Source organism: Corylus avellana, chromosome 6, assembly GCF_965113065.1.
Source record: "Corylus avellana chromosome 6, dhCorAvel1.hap1.2, whole genome shotgun sequence".
Taxonomy (NCBI): Eukaryota; Viridiplantae; Streptophyta; class Magnoliopsida; order Fagales; family Betulaceae; genus Corylus; species Corylus avellana.
Window position 1 is genome coordinate 3,919,091 of NC_142495.1, and position 15,219 is coordinate 3,934,309.

The 15,219-nt window shown below is 33.5% G+C and overlaps 1 protein-coding gene and 1 pseudogene across 1 annotated transcript; one reads left to right on the top strand and one right to left on the bottom strand.

The window, feature by feature from the left end:
- Positions 1-2,128: 2,128 nt before the first annotated feature.
- LOC132186580 (kiwellin-1-like) lies at positions 2,129-3,235 on the top strand (annotated as a pseudogene).
- On the bottom strand, positions 3,160-9,340 carry LOC132186406 (AT-hook motif nuclear-localized protein 11). Its single transcript, XM_059600371.2, has 6 exons — positions 8,645-9,340; positions 7,608-8,464; positions 6,081-6,148; positions 5,614-5,745; positions 3,992-4,153; positions 3,160-3,594 (listed from the first exon to the last, which is right to left on the bottom strand). The coding sequence occupies exons 2-6, from the start codon at positions 8,029-8,031 to the stop codon at positions 3,364-3,366; spliced, it is 1,017 nt and encodes a 338-aa protein (XP_059456354.1). The 5' UTR covers positions 8,032-8,464; positions 8,645-9,340; the 3' UTR covers positions 3,160-3,363.
- Positions 9,341-15,219: the final 5,879 nt, after the last annotated feature.

Genomic DNA, 15,219 nt, shown 5'->3' on the forward strand with positions numbered 1-15,219 from the left:
TCATATTAACCACTCAAAAAATAGATATCTTTAATATAAAATTAGGACATGTTTGCAGTCTTCTTTTGCAGGTTTCTTTGAAGTATCAGTTGGTATTATTTTAAAGTATGATGGACAAGAACAACTCGAGACAAAATGACGAAAACCATATATAAAAGGGCGTGTTGATTACGCCACGATATATACTTTTACAATTGCCTTGGTTTCGAATCTTCTCGTGATTGACGTCTGTGCATCTGTATCACATGATTCAGATCCCTTTGTTAATTCAACGAGACAAAACTGTACATCCTTTGCCTTTAGAATCTTTCTTGCAGAGAATGGGGCTTCTTGCAAATGAGCTGATGAAATTATAAATTTTAATATATTAACTTTTTATATGTTCAGAATCGATCTTAACATTTCATCGCAAAACACGCCTTGAAAGGGTGTATCTTTTTTGTCTTAAATTGCATGTTCCAGCCACCAACCTGGCAAGAAACACAGCAAAAGCACCATGTATGTGGTGAGTTTTTATAATTGAATACCACTAGATTTTTCTTTTTTTTTTTTTTTTTTTTTTTGATGTAAAGTTTTTAATGTTTTGTTAACAAATGGATTGGTATATCAAAATATCAGTAGAAAGGCCAAGTGTTATGATTCTTGTATTTTACATGGGTTAAGTCTAATCATAATCATCTGTTACGTGTATATAAACTATTGGGCACCTTCTCATAATCATCTGTTTAGGGTGGTGATTCAATAGTTCAAGGAAATTTTTGAAGTGCATGGATTTGAATTTCTCAATGGGAATATCCATGCCTGATTAGTTTAAACCTCATTAATGGTTCTCATTGATGTTCTAGTAAAATTGAGTTATGCTATAATTCAACCGGACTTGAAGGAACGCATGCGGTTCCCATCGTCTTGGCTTCTATTATGCGGCTCCCAGCAGATAAATGTTACTATAGTCACGCTCAATAGAATAATTACAGTTGGTCTCTTCCTCCTACTTTTTCAATTAGGAAAAAAAAATTATGTTGAAAAAAGAGAGCAGCAATCAAGGGATTTGCAGCAGCCCATTCAGAAAAATGATCAACCAGCTGGTATGCGTGATATGCTAGACCAGCTATGCGTGGCAAGAAAGGAAAAACCTTCCCAGCTACTGAGCTACAGCCACCAAACAAGACAAATCAGCGTGATTAGCAAGAGAAAACCTTTCCAAAATTAGTAACAATCATCCCTAATTAGGATTGTGTTCCCCAAATTTGTGTATAGAGGCAAAATGCGTACAAAGTTTTTCAATCAACATTCTTATATATAGTACTTTTCCTCTTTGATCTACCTCTCATTTTTACAAATTTTTTAAAAGAGCAAGCAAGTGTGACAAGACAAGTAGATGACTATGATGATGCTAATGGAAATGGTTGTGTTATCATATCAGGAAACACTATTGACCTCTAATATGAATCGCCAAACTTGTCAAGTTTTGAAACTTTAAGAATCGGAGATAGTTAATTGTCACTTTTTAAACATTGAATATCATATAAAAGAAGTGGTCCGACTAATTTGGGGGGTATTAAATCTATTTTTCCCATCAAATTTTATTTACCCAGGTACTTTTATCTTTTAATCTTGGCTTAAATTCTTTTTTGCAGTAAATGAGAAATGAAAATGAATATTCTACGACGCTGATCACTGCCAGAACAGCATCAAATCATTGTCAACCAAGAGATCCTTTGACCCACAAACATCCAATGGAGAACACCTAGTACCCAGTGGGAAATCCCAGAAAAGAAGGATTAATATTTTAAGACCAAGTAGAAAATGTGAAAATGGTGATTTTGTGCGAACCAAAGAAAGCAACAGGGGAAAGAACGTTCAAGCGGGAAGTTAAGATTATGACCATTTTCATTAGTAAACATTTACAGAGACAAGCTAGCTTTCAAGTCAACATTCCAAAATCCAAACACGTACGATGTCATACTATGTACAGTGTAATTTTTTTTTTTTTTTTTTTTTCATTTCAAAACATATGTGTTTTGATGAGGCATTTGCTATAAATACCGGCTCAAAAGTTCATCTATGCATCAAGCATTCTCCTGTTAACAAGAAAAGAGAGAAAGAAAGGGAGAGAGAGTGTGAGAGAATGAAGAGCTTGTGCTTAAATGCATATTTTCTCCTACAAGCCATTCTCCTCTTAACTAGCTGTCTGGATGTTGAAGCTAGAACTGCCGTCCAAGCGGCAGAATTAGGGGGAAGAACGGCCCTCCGGGACAATGCAACCAAGAGAACGACTCAGATTGTTGTGTTGAAGGCAAGATGTACACTACTTACCAGTGTTCACCACTAGTCTCGAGCCAAACTACAGCTTATCTCATCCTCAATAGCTTTGAGGATGGAGGAGATGGCGGCGGTCCATTAGAATGTGACAACCAGTACCACTCCGATGACACGCCTGTGGTGGCATTATTTACTGGATGGTTCAACAACAAGGACAGGTGTTTTGACAAATATTAAGCGCCAATGAGCGGAGCGTGGTGGCCATGGTGGTGAATGAGTGTGACTCAACCATGGGGTGTGATTCAAACCATGATTATCAACCTTCATGTGCTAACAACATTGTTGATGCCTGTAAGGCTGTGTGGGAAGCCTTGGGTGTGGCTCGTGACAATTGGGGTGGGCTGGATATTACATGGTCAAATGCGCTTAAGTTTCATAAAGATGCTTGTAATATAAAAACTTGTCTCGTGTTTCTTACCTACTTTTTTAATAGTATTAATAAAAAATAATTTTGTTTCTCACATGTTCAAAGAACACGTAACACTTTTAAAAACTGGGTTAAAAAAAATGTTATCACAAAGCAAAAGACAGAAAAAATAGTTGTCAGATTTTTTACCCTCAAAAACTCAGAAACAAAATGGTCCATCAACTGAACCTTATATAGATTGAATTAATTGAGACAATTTCTGTGGCATCCGGAATCCCAAAAAACCATAAACCACAAGAAGACATTTTCATTCGTTTTTGTTCAGATTATCGAAAGAAAAAACTCTGCTTTCCTAAAAAGTGCTTGAGATTAGTTTACAATGAATAATACTCATTCAAGAATGATAATTTCAATCTAGATTTCTTGGTTGGAACTGAAAAGAAGATACAGAATACTGGAAATCATGAATGTGACGTTTCCAAACTAAAATTTCCATTAAGCTACAAAAATATGAGTACCACCCCATTGTCTCTGATGGGTAAATGAAGTCAAGAGTTATCGGAGCCAAAATCAACTGGCCTCCTGTCATTGGAACATCAAGAAAATCAGATTCAAGTGGCGATGGAAAGTGAAATTTATGTACAATGCTCATGTATCCATCAATAGAAATTTTGTCATCCGCGCATCAAATCAATGTCGGCATGGGCATTGCGCATATCCAGTCCCCTTGATGCTGGCCAAACACCCATTGAAGAGGCTGGACTGAGATTTAGAGCTGGTGGAATGCTTGTTAGTGCATCTGGATTGTCAGCTGTTTGATGTTCCGAGTCTATCGCACCTTCTGAAGCTTCCTTTTTCTTGCTCTTTGACTTTGAACCACCCCATATGAAGCTACCCACAATCACCTGGAGTCATCCATCATCATTTGAGCCTCAAAAACAGAAACTTGAATCATATTGGCTTTATGGTACAAAATCACATGCCCAATAGGGCCAATACCCAAAGCTTAAAGCATAAACAGTCGTATTGTTCAGCTGACTGCAACAGATTGCTTGCTCTTTTTTCATTTTTTGATAAATACTTCAATCAAAAGTATTAAGAACGCAACCCAAATACACGAAAAGTATATAAGAAAACCGTCCAATTAAAGAAGTTATTCATTTTTATTATCAGTTTTTTCTTCAGAATTTATGTAGCAAAGTTCTCCTGCAACTCACCCTTGTGGTAGAATCATTAATCTATCCCAACGAATTAACTAAATGGAGAACAATGGCATAGAAGATAAAGCAAACACGAAAATACCTGAACAGGACTCGCTGCAATAAGCATTCCCCCGACTCCTCCGCCAACGACACGACCATCAGGACTGGCAAGGGAGACACTTAAACCACCAGTTCGATTCCGAGACCCACCACTATCTGCGTGCAAGTAAGATCCTGACAAACACAATATCTCAAAACGCCCCTACAGAATTCAAATCCACCAAATACTTTTCTCATTAGAGGCACACGATGATATACACAAATAAATTTTTTTAAAAAAAAAAAAAAAAAATCCTTAAGGGTATTAGAGAAGAAGAGCTTAACACCATTTAAATGGTTGTAGAGAGATTGATTACTGAACGAGATAACACAGAGTAAATACATAAATGATGACCGAGATGAACAGAGCATACATGCCCAAGCCTCAAATTGAGACATCGTCCTCTAGTAACAAGCTTCTTAGGTTCGAGCATAGTCATTGAGCTCATACTCCAGGCATAAACAAACCTCATAAACTTAAGTTTGTCCTAATGTCATATTAATCATCATTTATCTTAAAAGTTTAAGCTTAAAAAAATGGTAAATTTGATCATTTAATTAATATTCTAACACTTTTCAATGACGCCCAACACAAGTAATATTTAATTGAAATGAGAGGTGGCTGATGGAAACAAGATTTGAACTCGAGACTTTTGTTCTAATACCATGTTAAATCATCACTTATCTAAAAAGCTTAAATTTATAGAAAATGCTGAATTTAATAATGGGTTAAATACGTAATACCCCTTAGGGTTTCATTTCTTTATTTTTTTCCCCTTAGAGTTTGATTTTTATTACAGGAGGTAGCTGTGGTTTTGATAAAAACCAAATTCGTCCTTCTGTCCATTGACCATTAATTGACTTAACGGAAGTCCACGCCACTAACACATGAACCAATTAAAATTTGACACTTAGCATAAGTGGTCACGTCATCCGTGATGACGTGGCCACCCAATTAAATTTTTTAATTTAAAAAATTAAAAATTTCAAAAAAAAAAAAGAAAAAAAAAAAAAAATTGGTGTGGCCCTTTGGCCATGGGGGTAGCCAGTCTAGCTGGATAGGGGTGGCCGAGCCAAGGGGGTGGCCGAAACCACCCCCAAGACCCATTGGAGGTGGTTTCGGCCACCCCCTTGGCTCCATGGGGATGGCCAAGCCCACCCCATTCGGCCAGATAGGGGTGGCCAAATTTATTTTTTTTCTTTTTTTTTTTGAAAAAAAAAAAATTAATTAGGTGGCCACATCATTGGTGATGACATGGCCACTTATGCCAAGTGTTAAATTTTAATTGGTCCACGTGTCAGTGACGTGGACTTTCGTTAAGTCAACTAACGGTCAATAGACGAAACGACCAATTTGATCTTTATTAAAATTACAGGTACCTCCAGTGATAAAAATCAAACCCTAAGGAGGAAAAAATAAAGAATTGAAACCCTAGGGAGTATTAGGTATTTAACCCTTTAATAATTTAATTTCTATTCTAACATGTCAAACAAAATCTTAAATTATAAAAAATAAATGGAAGTTCCACATAGCACACCGCTGCACCAGCATTGTTCTCCATCATGTATCAGACCATGCCAAGAACTGTCAATATTTATACAAATAGAATAAAGTGCTCAAACCTCATATGTGACAGTGCCACCAGACATTGAAGGCTGACGAAGAGTCACAGTGGAGACAGCACCATTGGCTGACAGTACGCATATAGCTCTTGGCCCCTGCTGCGAAAATGACATTATTTTTGTTGCAATGTCCTACAGCAAAAGATAATCAAACTTCAATCAACAAGATAAAATGCAAAACATACCACCCAAAAAAGACAGCAGAGTTTTGGGGATTAATGAACTGAAAAGTGAAAGACATAATAGCTTCTATTAGATCAGAAAGTATGCAAGAACAACATCAATTTTCTTAGTCAATTCCTTATCCAGGGCATTGTTGTACATTGACTAAATTCTGGATAAATTACTTTTGGGTTTGCATGGTAGTCCAGAACTTTCAGAGCAAATTGCTATTTCCTTGAGTATTGAAAAATCTGAAATTAAAAGCTTCATAGACCAATAGTAATTGATAAGAGAAAATCGCATACTTCTCCAATTGCAATGGTGATGATATGTGGAGTAAAACCCATCCCAGCCGAACCAGACAGCCATTCACCTATCAAAGCAGCCAACCATTTGCTACATTATTCACATACTAGGAAGTGATTGCACAATAAAGAAACAGAAATGTAAACTATACATAGCAGATGAAAATTCTCAAGATCACTCCGCAAAGCGGAATGTACTCTCACAGACACAACTAAATTATCAGAAAAAAGGCAGAGCTAATATTTTACATTCTGGCCATATAATTGGCTTAGGAAAACCAAATAATAAAATTGTGAAATTGAGATAGCAAGCATATGAATACTATATATCGCATCAATAAGATCAGAAGGGTAGATTTCCACACATAATAAAAATAATATAAGTTGTCAGTGATCCAATAAAATGGAGTCTCAGAGTAAATGCAGATAAATATAGCAGTAAACAAAATAGAAGCATGTACTGTCCTTCACATATATACATAATTTTGTTAAGATATACACTTGTCACCATCACTCATGCTCTCTGACCTTCAGCTCCTTTGAAAGGTTTTACAGTGGATGACAATTCCTGATCAGTACACAAGTCTGGAATATTTAATCTGCAGTTAATGCTCCTAAAATTCTCAGTGGAGTTCCATCAATTTTGTCATTCCCCTGAGATTCTGAGAATTAAAGATCTAACTGTACATGACTTGTAAAAATTTCTATTCTACCTTGCTTCGCTTCTCAAAGAATGGGCAGCATGTAACTTTTCTCTTAAAACCGACCTATGTCTATATTACATAGCAATGTCTTCACCCAGAGGTCTTCACTTCTGAGTTTTTTTTTCGCCTAAAAGTTGCACACCAATTTCTCAAATCTAAGTTATCAAACACAATATCAAACAGAATTTTCCAGACAAAAAAAATAAAATAAAATAAAATACACTTGACCAAGGTTTAAGAATAACCAATATAGACACATTATTTCAAACATGTTGGTTCTATGAAATTCCTGAAAAGTTGTTAATTCATTATATCTACATGCATATAAATAATGTGTCATTGGTATTGTCTCTTAAAATTTGAAATATCATGGAAAATGAGCACAATATAGAGCTAAATGAAGAGAAGATGGAAAAAAATAAATAACAAAAGGATTAAGGTAAGTTGGGGTCTTAGAGGCTTACGTCCATCATGTACAACATCCAAGAAACTACATCTTTACTATTGACTTTGTTGATAATACACTACAATTAATTATGGGGCATAGGCAGGTTACTAGATCTACACTTAATTATGTGAGTTTGAGGCATAGGCAGGCACAAAACCGGGGTCCAGCTCACCTTATAAGTACAGATAATGCAAAGCTATCATAAGAATTAACAAGCATAACCTCAGCCAGTTAACAATTTTTCTGATGACTACATGCAAGAGCTAAAGATTGAAAGCAAATAAGATGGAAATGTACAAAATGCAATGTAGTGTTCAGGAGAATGATGGTAAACATAAACAGACCACATAAATCCAATTGGCCCCAGAAAATTACCAAGAGAAGCTAATTGTTGCTTCCTTCCAGTCCCCGGTGGCCGTCCTCTACCCCGTTTTTGGCTTGATGTTATCGTACTCTTTCCGGGATGAGTAGACGGTGAGGGAGACAATGCCAATGACACAGTCCCATCAGGTCCATATTTCCTTGGCCTTCCCCTTTTCCTCTTCACAGGCTCATTCTGTGGCACCGCAGATGGTGCGCCCACATTGACACTGTGTGAAATTGAAGATGAAGGCTCCACTTGTAATGTTGATCCGATAGTATTTCCACCAATGTTGGATTGAAATTGTACATTTGGATTAGACAAGGATCGAATGCCCGGTGATCCCTGTAACCCTGCCTGCGTTCCAGACCCAGCCATTCCACTGGGCATATAATAAGATGTAGACCCTGATAATGCCATAGGGTCCCTTCGATCCATGCATTTACTTCAAATAAGTTATACTCAGAAATCCTTCACAAGCAACCTTGACCCCCCCGCGAGTTTCAATTCACACCACTTTTTTGAACCTCCTCTCTGTTCTAAGGCTAAATACAAAGACAAATTCCACACAAGAACGTGTATTTGGAATAATGTAAAAATTTATGAAGCCCAATTTGTAATCAGTGGACAGAGTTTCCTACAGGGTACTTAAATATTTTAGAAGCGGTTCTTGAATTTCGGAATAAACAAGGAAAAGCAATAGGAAACACTATCAACTATCAAGCATTCAAAACAGGAAGTGATTCCCAAATCTGCTTCAATTCAAAACAAGAAAGTTCCAAGCAGATACATTGTCTCCAAAATACAACCAAACTAAGAGATGAAGCTCCTTAAATCTAGATATTGCAAAACACCCTCTTCAAAGCACTAACTGCATAGGTACAAGAGAACAAAAAAAAGTAAGGATAAATAAAGGAATAAATTAAAGTGACCAAAATCAAAGGAAAACCCAAGATTTTAAGCACCTAAACAAGCAGAAAGAAAGAACACAAGTCTGAAAAGCAAGTAAGTCAAATAGAAGACAAAAATGGAAGCTACTTTTACAGCTTACCAAACTATAGGGCACAACAAGAAGGCTTCATGTTGAAGCTATAGAACATAGAAGACTGAAACAGGTCCACTCCCACCAACCCATTGGTAAAACCTTAAACACCACGCATCCTCTAAGGCAAACCCAAACAAACAAAACCCTTGCAAACCAAGCTCAAATCCTTCAAACCCAACACCCACCAAAAAAAGAAAAAATGAAAAATGAAAAGGGGTCAAGTCAATGCCATTAAAGAGCTCAAGCCCGGGTTAACTGTGAAAATGCAAAAGACAACAATGGTGAATTTCGGTTAAAGGTCCAACAGGTCTCAAAGACCAAATCTTTAGAAGAAACAACTTTGAGGAGGAATGTGTAAGGAAATTGAAAGTAGAGAGGGAAAACAAGACCACATTTTTGTGAAGCGGGTTAAAGGTAGAACAGTTTTGTGAGTGAGAAATTGTGAAGGGGAGAGAGGGACTTAAAGGTCGAACAGTTTCTCTGCAAAATGTTTTTAAGGCCACAGGGTCTGCGGAGAAGCATTTACTACATCAGAAGAAAAGCAAAGAGCTCTATGCAGAAGTCCTTATCGGATTGCATATTTATTATTGTTTTTTTCTTTTTTCTGGGGCAGAGCTCTCTCTCAGTCTCAGGCTCTCTCTGCCTATCCAAAAAGCTGTTTATCTTTATTTCTCTATCTAAAACCTCTCTCTCTCTCTTCTGCGTTTGTGTTTGTGTGGGCGATGATGCTTTGCTTTTACTGGGGGCTTCAGTGTGTGATAGAGAGAGGTTGAGAAGCAAACAAAAACTTCAACAGAAAAAAAGCGCTTCTTCTTTGGATAATGCTGATTATTTTTTATATTTTTTAAGAAACTTCAACCATTTTTTTTTTTTAAAAAAAAAAAACAAATTGTTTTATGTAGATAATACTGTGGGCCTGTCAAGCAATGGGCGTGCGAGATAATGACAAAGTTTTCCTTTAAATTGAGTTAAAGAATTTTTTTTAATCTAATATATAAAAGTGATATGTATATTTTTTTTTAATAACATGTGAGATGTATATGAGTTTTTAATAAAATTTATTTCAACTTTGTCAATTTTATTAAAAAAATATGTATATCTCACATGTTCAAAGAACACATGTCATTTTTATAAATTACATTGAAGAAAATTCCTCCAACTCAATTTGGAGGAAAAATTTGTTCGCGAGAGAAAGAAGGCTTTTAATATCGATAATATTGAAGAAATTCATAATGCTATAAAAAAATAAATTAAATGTGAAATAATAAAATAGATGAGACAAGATATTTTATAGGATTCGGTCTATAACTTATATTTACATTATAAAGCTCAAAATGGTACATTATAGTCTTTTTCTTTGATAATATTACAATACAAATACTTATATTTATAGGAAAATTAAAATAGATAAGTATGATAATTGATTTGATTACTATCAAACCTGATTATCATCATTCTTATAAGAGGTAAATAACTTACAATATTAATTTAATATATTTCCTTTCAAAATATATTTTCTAACAAATATTATCACATGAATATATGAGATTTTTTGAGATATTTCTATGTTTGCCAACACCCTCGATGTTCTTGTTTTCTGTATTCAATTTGAATTTGACAACTTTTCTATAACTCAAAACACTAAATATTTTTCAAAATATAAAATATTAGAGTGATTGTGTAGCTACCTTAAGTGGAGGAGGGGCGGCTACGCAACCACCCCTATTTTAGTTGAGGTGGCCACAAGTGGTCGCACTTATCTTATAACATCCCGACTAAGAAAATGTCAATAAGAAAAGAAAATAGAATAAAATAAAATATATATATATATATATATATATATATATATATATATATATATATTTTAGTGTAAATAGTCGGAGCACAATGAAGGTCATAGGCTTTTGATTGACCAAACATTAAGGTTTTAGGGTTTAAGACTTTAAAATATAAATATGTAGCATCTCATTCAAACGAAAAGAAATCTCCACATGTTAGTGTTGTGCACACATGGTAAAAGAAATTGACGGTTGAGATTAAATTTTGAGTGATTTCGTTCGAACAAAAATGGTATCTCCACTTGTCATTATTCGCATGAGTAGTAAGTGAAGATCAATGACCCAGATCGTTGCATGTGTGGGTTAGGCGACACTTGACGTTCGAATTAATGCAAGTGTCACATGCTCATTCGAACGAGGTTATTTCAAGCGTAGAACATAGTTTAAAGGACGAAAAATGAAAGAACAAATTTTTCTTTATCTTTTCCTTTGTCCAAACATATATATATATAGAGAGAGAGAGAGAGAGAGGGAGAGAGTTTTAAGAGGTAAGATTTTTTTAGCATTTTTCTTCATTTGATTTTTGGTTTGATGCAATTGTTGTCAAAATCCTTTTTAAAATTGTGGATTATGATGAGACTGTGTGACTGTTGTTGTACTTTAAAGTCTTAGTTTGACGAGAACACCTAACATTCCCGATTGTAAAAAATATAAGGGTTGAATATTTAAAATATTGGATCGTAGCCTACTAAAATAAAAATTAAAAAAATTATAAGGGAGAAGAAAACAACAAAGGCTATTGCCCATCCGCCCCCCACTTTGGCACATGATTCTCTCGTACATAAGTCCTTTAGAGAAATGCTAAACATTCCAAATTTTTATTTTTAAAGTTGGTTCTCAAATAATATGTTACGATCCCATGATTTAATAACACATTTTCCAAAATAATAAACCTCATAAGATGGTGACACATCATTTGAAAATTAACTTTTAAAAAGAAAATTTGAGATGTGTAGCACTTCTCAATTCGTTTATACTCATCTTCTCATGTTTCCTACAAATTTTTTTTTTTTTTTAAAAAAAAAGAGTTGAATAATTTGATTGAAGTGGGACATTATTAAAGTTGTCGAATGTTTCTTAGTCTTAACCACTGCAAGTTGTATAGATGGCAATTTGTCTCCTATAGTGGCCCGGCCTCACCCTCAATTTGAAGTGTCACCATCTATTCTACCATAATCAAATGGAAAAAGAAAGCGTTTTGGTTTTATAATTTTTATTAAGATTTTACAAGCAATTTAATTGTTTAGTCAAATAGACTATTACATCAGTTTGTAATTTTATTTTATTTTTTTCACTGCAAAAGGGCCAATATCAATTTTAGACAAAGAAAAAAAAAAAAAAGGACTGAAATATATTTTATTTTCTTGTTACAACTGATATTTGACTTCAACATTCTTACTTAGAAAACATATTAGCCCCACAAATCATTGAATCATGCATTTAATAGACACATGGTCTGCTTCGGAAAAAAAAAAAGACACATGGTCTGATTGTATGTTCCTAACTTGTGTGGCTAGGAAAAAGAAACCTTGTTGACTTTAATTTCCTAATATTACGTGTGATGCATGCATTTGTTTTTGTTTTTGTGTTTTTGTTTTTTAATGTTACATGTCTTGGTTAGTAATTAGCTCTCATAATTTGCATGACTGTTTAACCATTTTCCCCATTATTTGCACTATCAAAAATGTCATTTGATGAGTTTTTATTTTATTCTCTAAACAAATTTAAAAACATTTTTTTTTTTCAAAAAATACACAACCAAACAAATCATTAACATTTTTAATTGTCTGCGAAGTAGATAACTAATCATCTCAGATATTAGGTGTTTCTTAAAGCTGATTGTAAGAAAATATGGGTCAAATATTGAAAAAATATTGACTCATAGCATTTCTAAAAAAATATAAATCCGGTAAACTTTCATCACTTTTGTAATCAAATTCCGGAAGTTAAAAAAAAAAAAAAAAATCAATTTTATGTATCCAACTTTAAAACGTTTGCAATGTCACCTATACATTACGATTTTCTCTTAAATCTTAGCGGAGGCCTTGAAATTTTTCAAAATACTATTTTTTTTTTTAAATATATTAAATTTTGTAATTTTATGATACATGTTAGGAATATAAATGTCATTTCACTAATGAGAAGAGTGACACTGCAAATTATTTTAAAAGTTTGATATTTTAAATTTTAAAAAGTAATTAAAAAAATAATGAAAATTTAGAAAGTGCACTCGTGTCATTTCTATCCCGAGGTATGCTACAGTGTAATATAATGCTCATAGTTGGCCTATATCTAGTGAGGGAGAGAGGATTGAAATTCAAATTTCAAATTTCAAATTTCAATATTTCTTTTCATGTGATTGTTCATCTGTCACGTCACTAAAAATAGCAAAATATGAGCATTATATTGCACTGAAGCATTATATTTACCGGAAGATATAATAGAATCTAATAAAAACTCTATATTTTGCTTATAAACATTTATATGACAAGATGTCACAAATTTTTTTTTTTATTGTCTTTTTTTCTACACTAAAAATATAATATAACATCTTGCGACTAAAATTTTTATAAATAAAGTATAAAATTTTTATTAAATTTTAGCATTTCTCTATTTACTGGGCCGTCGGCGGCTCAAAATGACGTGGGCGAAAAACATGAAAGGCCATTGACAAGTTGTCAAATTTAAGGGCGACCTCACTTTTAGGGGGGCCCCCTGCCCCTAAAAAGAAGAGGATGACTTTGTAAGCATGTGACTTTTTTTCTTTTTTTTTTTCTCTCTGGTCACCACTTTCAAAAATATCTAAAAAACAGCTAAGCTAGCTTTGCATTTGCCAACCAGACTCCACTGCAAATCTGCAACCCACCCAGACCCAGCAGCAGCTGACTTAGCTTTTCAAACTTTGGTACTTTGTATTTTGTTTTTTTTTGTTTTTGAAAAAAAAAAAAGAAAGAAAAATGAATATTTTTGGTACTTTGAAATTCAGCTGTATGCATGAGAATGTTCTTTGAGTCTACCCTTTATTTACTTGAATGAGATCAATTTTTATACTATTCAAATTAAAAGCTTTTTTGAATCTTCTTTCTATGCATGCCATCTTTTTCAGGACCATCATTTGGTCAAACCCTTTTTAATTCAACAACTTAATTTATTTATTTGTTTATTGGTGGGAATGAAGAACTATTTTATATATACATATATTGTCAATTGTAAGTTTTTTTTTTTTTTCTCAAAGAAGAAAAAAGAGAACTTTATTATTTATAGATTTCGGTTTAATTATGCATTATCTTGTTGGATTAATTGCACATCATATCTTATTATCTTGTATAAAGTAGGAGTTTTTCTTTTTTCTTTTTTCTTTTTTTCAAGCCATGGATGGGCATGAGTAATTTTTAGAATTAGGTGGTTTTTAAAATTATTTGATCAAAATTTAATAATAATCAATTATAAGGTTAATGGTGATTTTATAAGCCACATTATTTTTTGAGTGATACAAGGGGATACAAGAGTAACTTCTAATATTACTTAGGTTGGCAATCATTCAAATCTTACTGAGTTATAGTCTGATTCAGCTCCATCAAAACATAAGTGAAACTCAAGACGGCTAATACTAATAAGATTTTATAAATTCTCATTTTAAGAGTCGAGCTCTCCATGCCGACCACTTCAAAAATTTCTTTAAGACCACTTAACAACCGTTAATGAATGTCTTCAAGGGATACCTCAATCGGTTAGAGATTACCGTTAATGAACATGCAACTTAAAAACTGTTGTGATAGAATTTTTATTTATTTATTTATTTTTTGAAAGAAAAAAAATGTTATGATAGAATGTTGGAAAAGAGAAAAGATGTATGCAGACTATAAAGTATTATTGTCCAAGTGGGTTATCTTTACAGGGGAGTTGCATGGAATAATGGTGACATGGGATCATCAACTCCCAAAATGGAAGTGCTTTTGAACTTTTAATTAATTAATTAATTTAGGATTTGTGCTGAATTTGTTCCAAAATGTCATATCGCAGTTATTTTATTCGTTTCCATGATCTTGTAGACAACCAACGCAATTTGTAAAGATTTCTCGTGATGTTTTGTTAGATGCTATTTTCTCTCTTCTTTCCTTAATTCTAAATGGATATTATTTTTTTTTAAAAAAAATTATCTTATTATTTATTTTAAAAAAAATATATCTATATAAGGCAGAAAGACTCTAAGAAAATAGCACCTAACATTCTTCTATTTATAATTAATTAATTATCTCCTTAATTCACTGTTGTGCAACTAATTCTCACGTACGTGGGCCCTTCAAAAGAAAAATCTGGGATTTTAAAGCCTGCAGACTTTTGAATAGGGCTGGCTAGAAAAATCAACGAACAGACTTTTCCGCCGCTTAATCAACTTTATCATCATGTGAATAAGGCAACTATTGTTGACTTCCTTTTAAAACATCATATATGTATTGGACAATTATGTATTATGATGTTTGCGTGTTCTTTTTTTCCTAATAAAAGGGTCGGGTCAAAGTTTGAACGAGATTAACTGTAATTATTTTATTTGAGCGTTATCATAATAACACATATTTTTTTAAAAGTCATACATTAAAGGATCTAAACGGTAAAAATTATATGACGCTCGCTTAAATTTGCTTAGCCATAATTTGACCCAACTGTATGAGACATTTGATCAAATAACAAAGAGTACGAGTAATGTAGTTTTAATTATAATTATCTTGCAATAATATGTGT

Bases quoted from the DNA above. Each gene is read 5' to 3' on its own strand.
- LOC132186406 (XM_059600371.2), bottom strand. From the start codon at position 8,031: ATGGATCGAAGGGACCCTATGGCATTATCAGGGTCTACATCTTATTAT. The intron at 6,149-7,607 runs GTAATTTTCTGG...CTGCTTTGATAG, and splicing joins GCAACAATTAGCTTCTCTTG to GTGAATGGCTGTCTGGTTCG. The intron at 5,746-6,080 runs GTATGCGATTTT...CTTTTGCTGTAG, and splicing joins TCACCATTGCAATTGGAGAA to GACATTGCAACAAAAATAAT.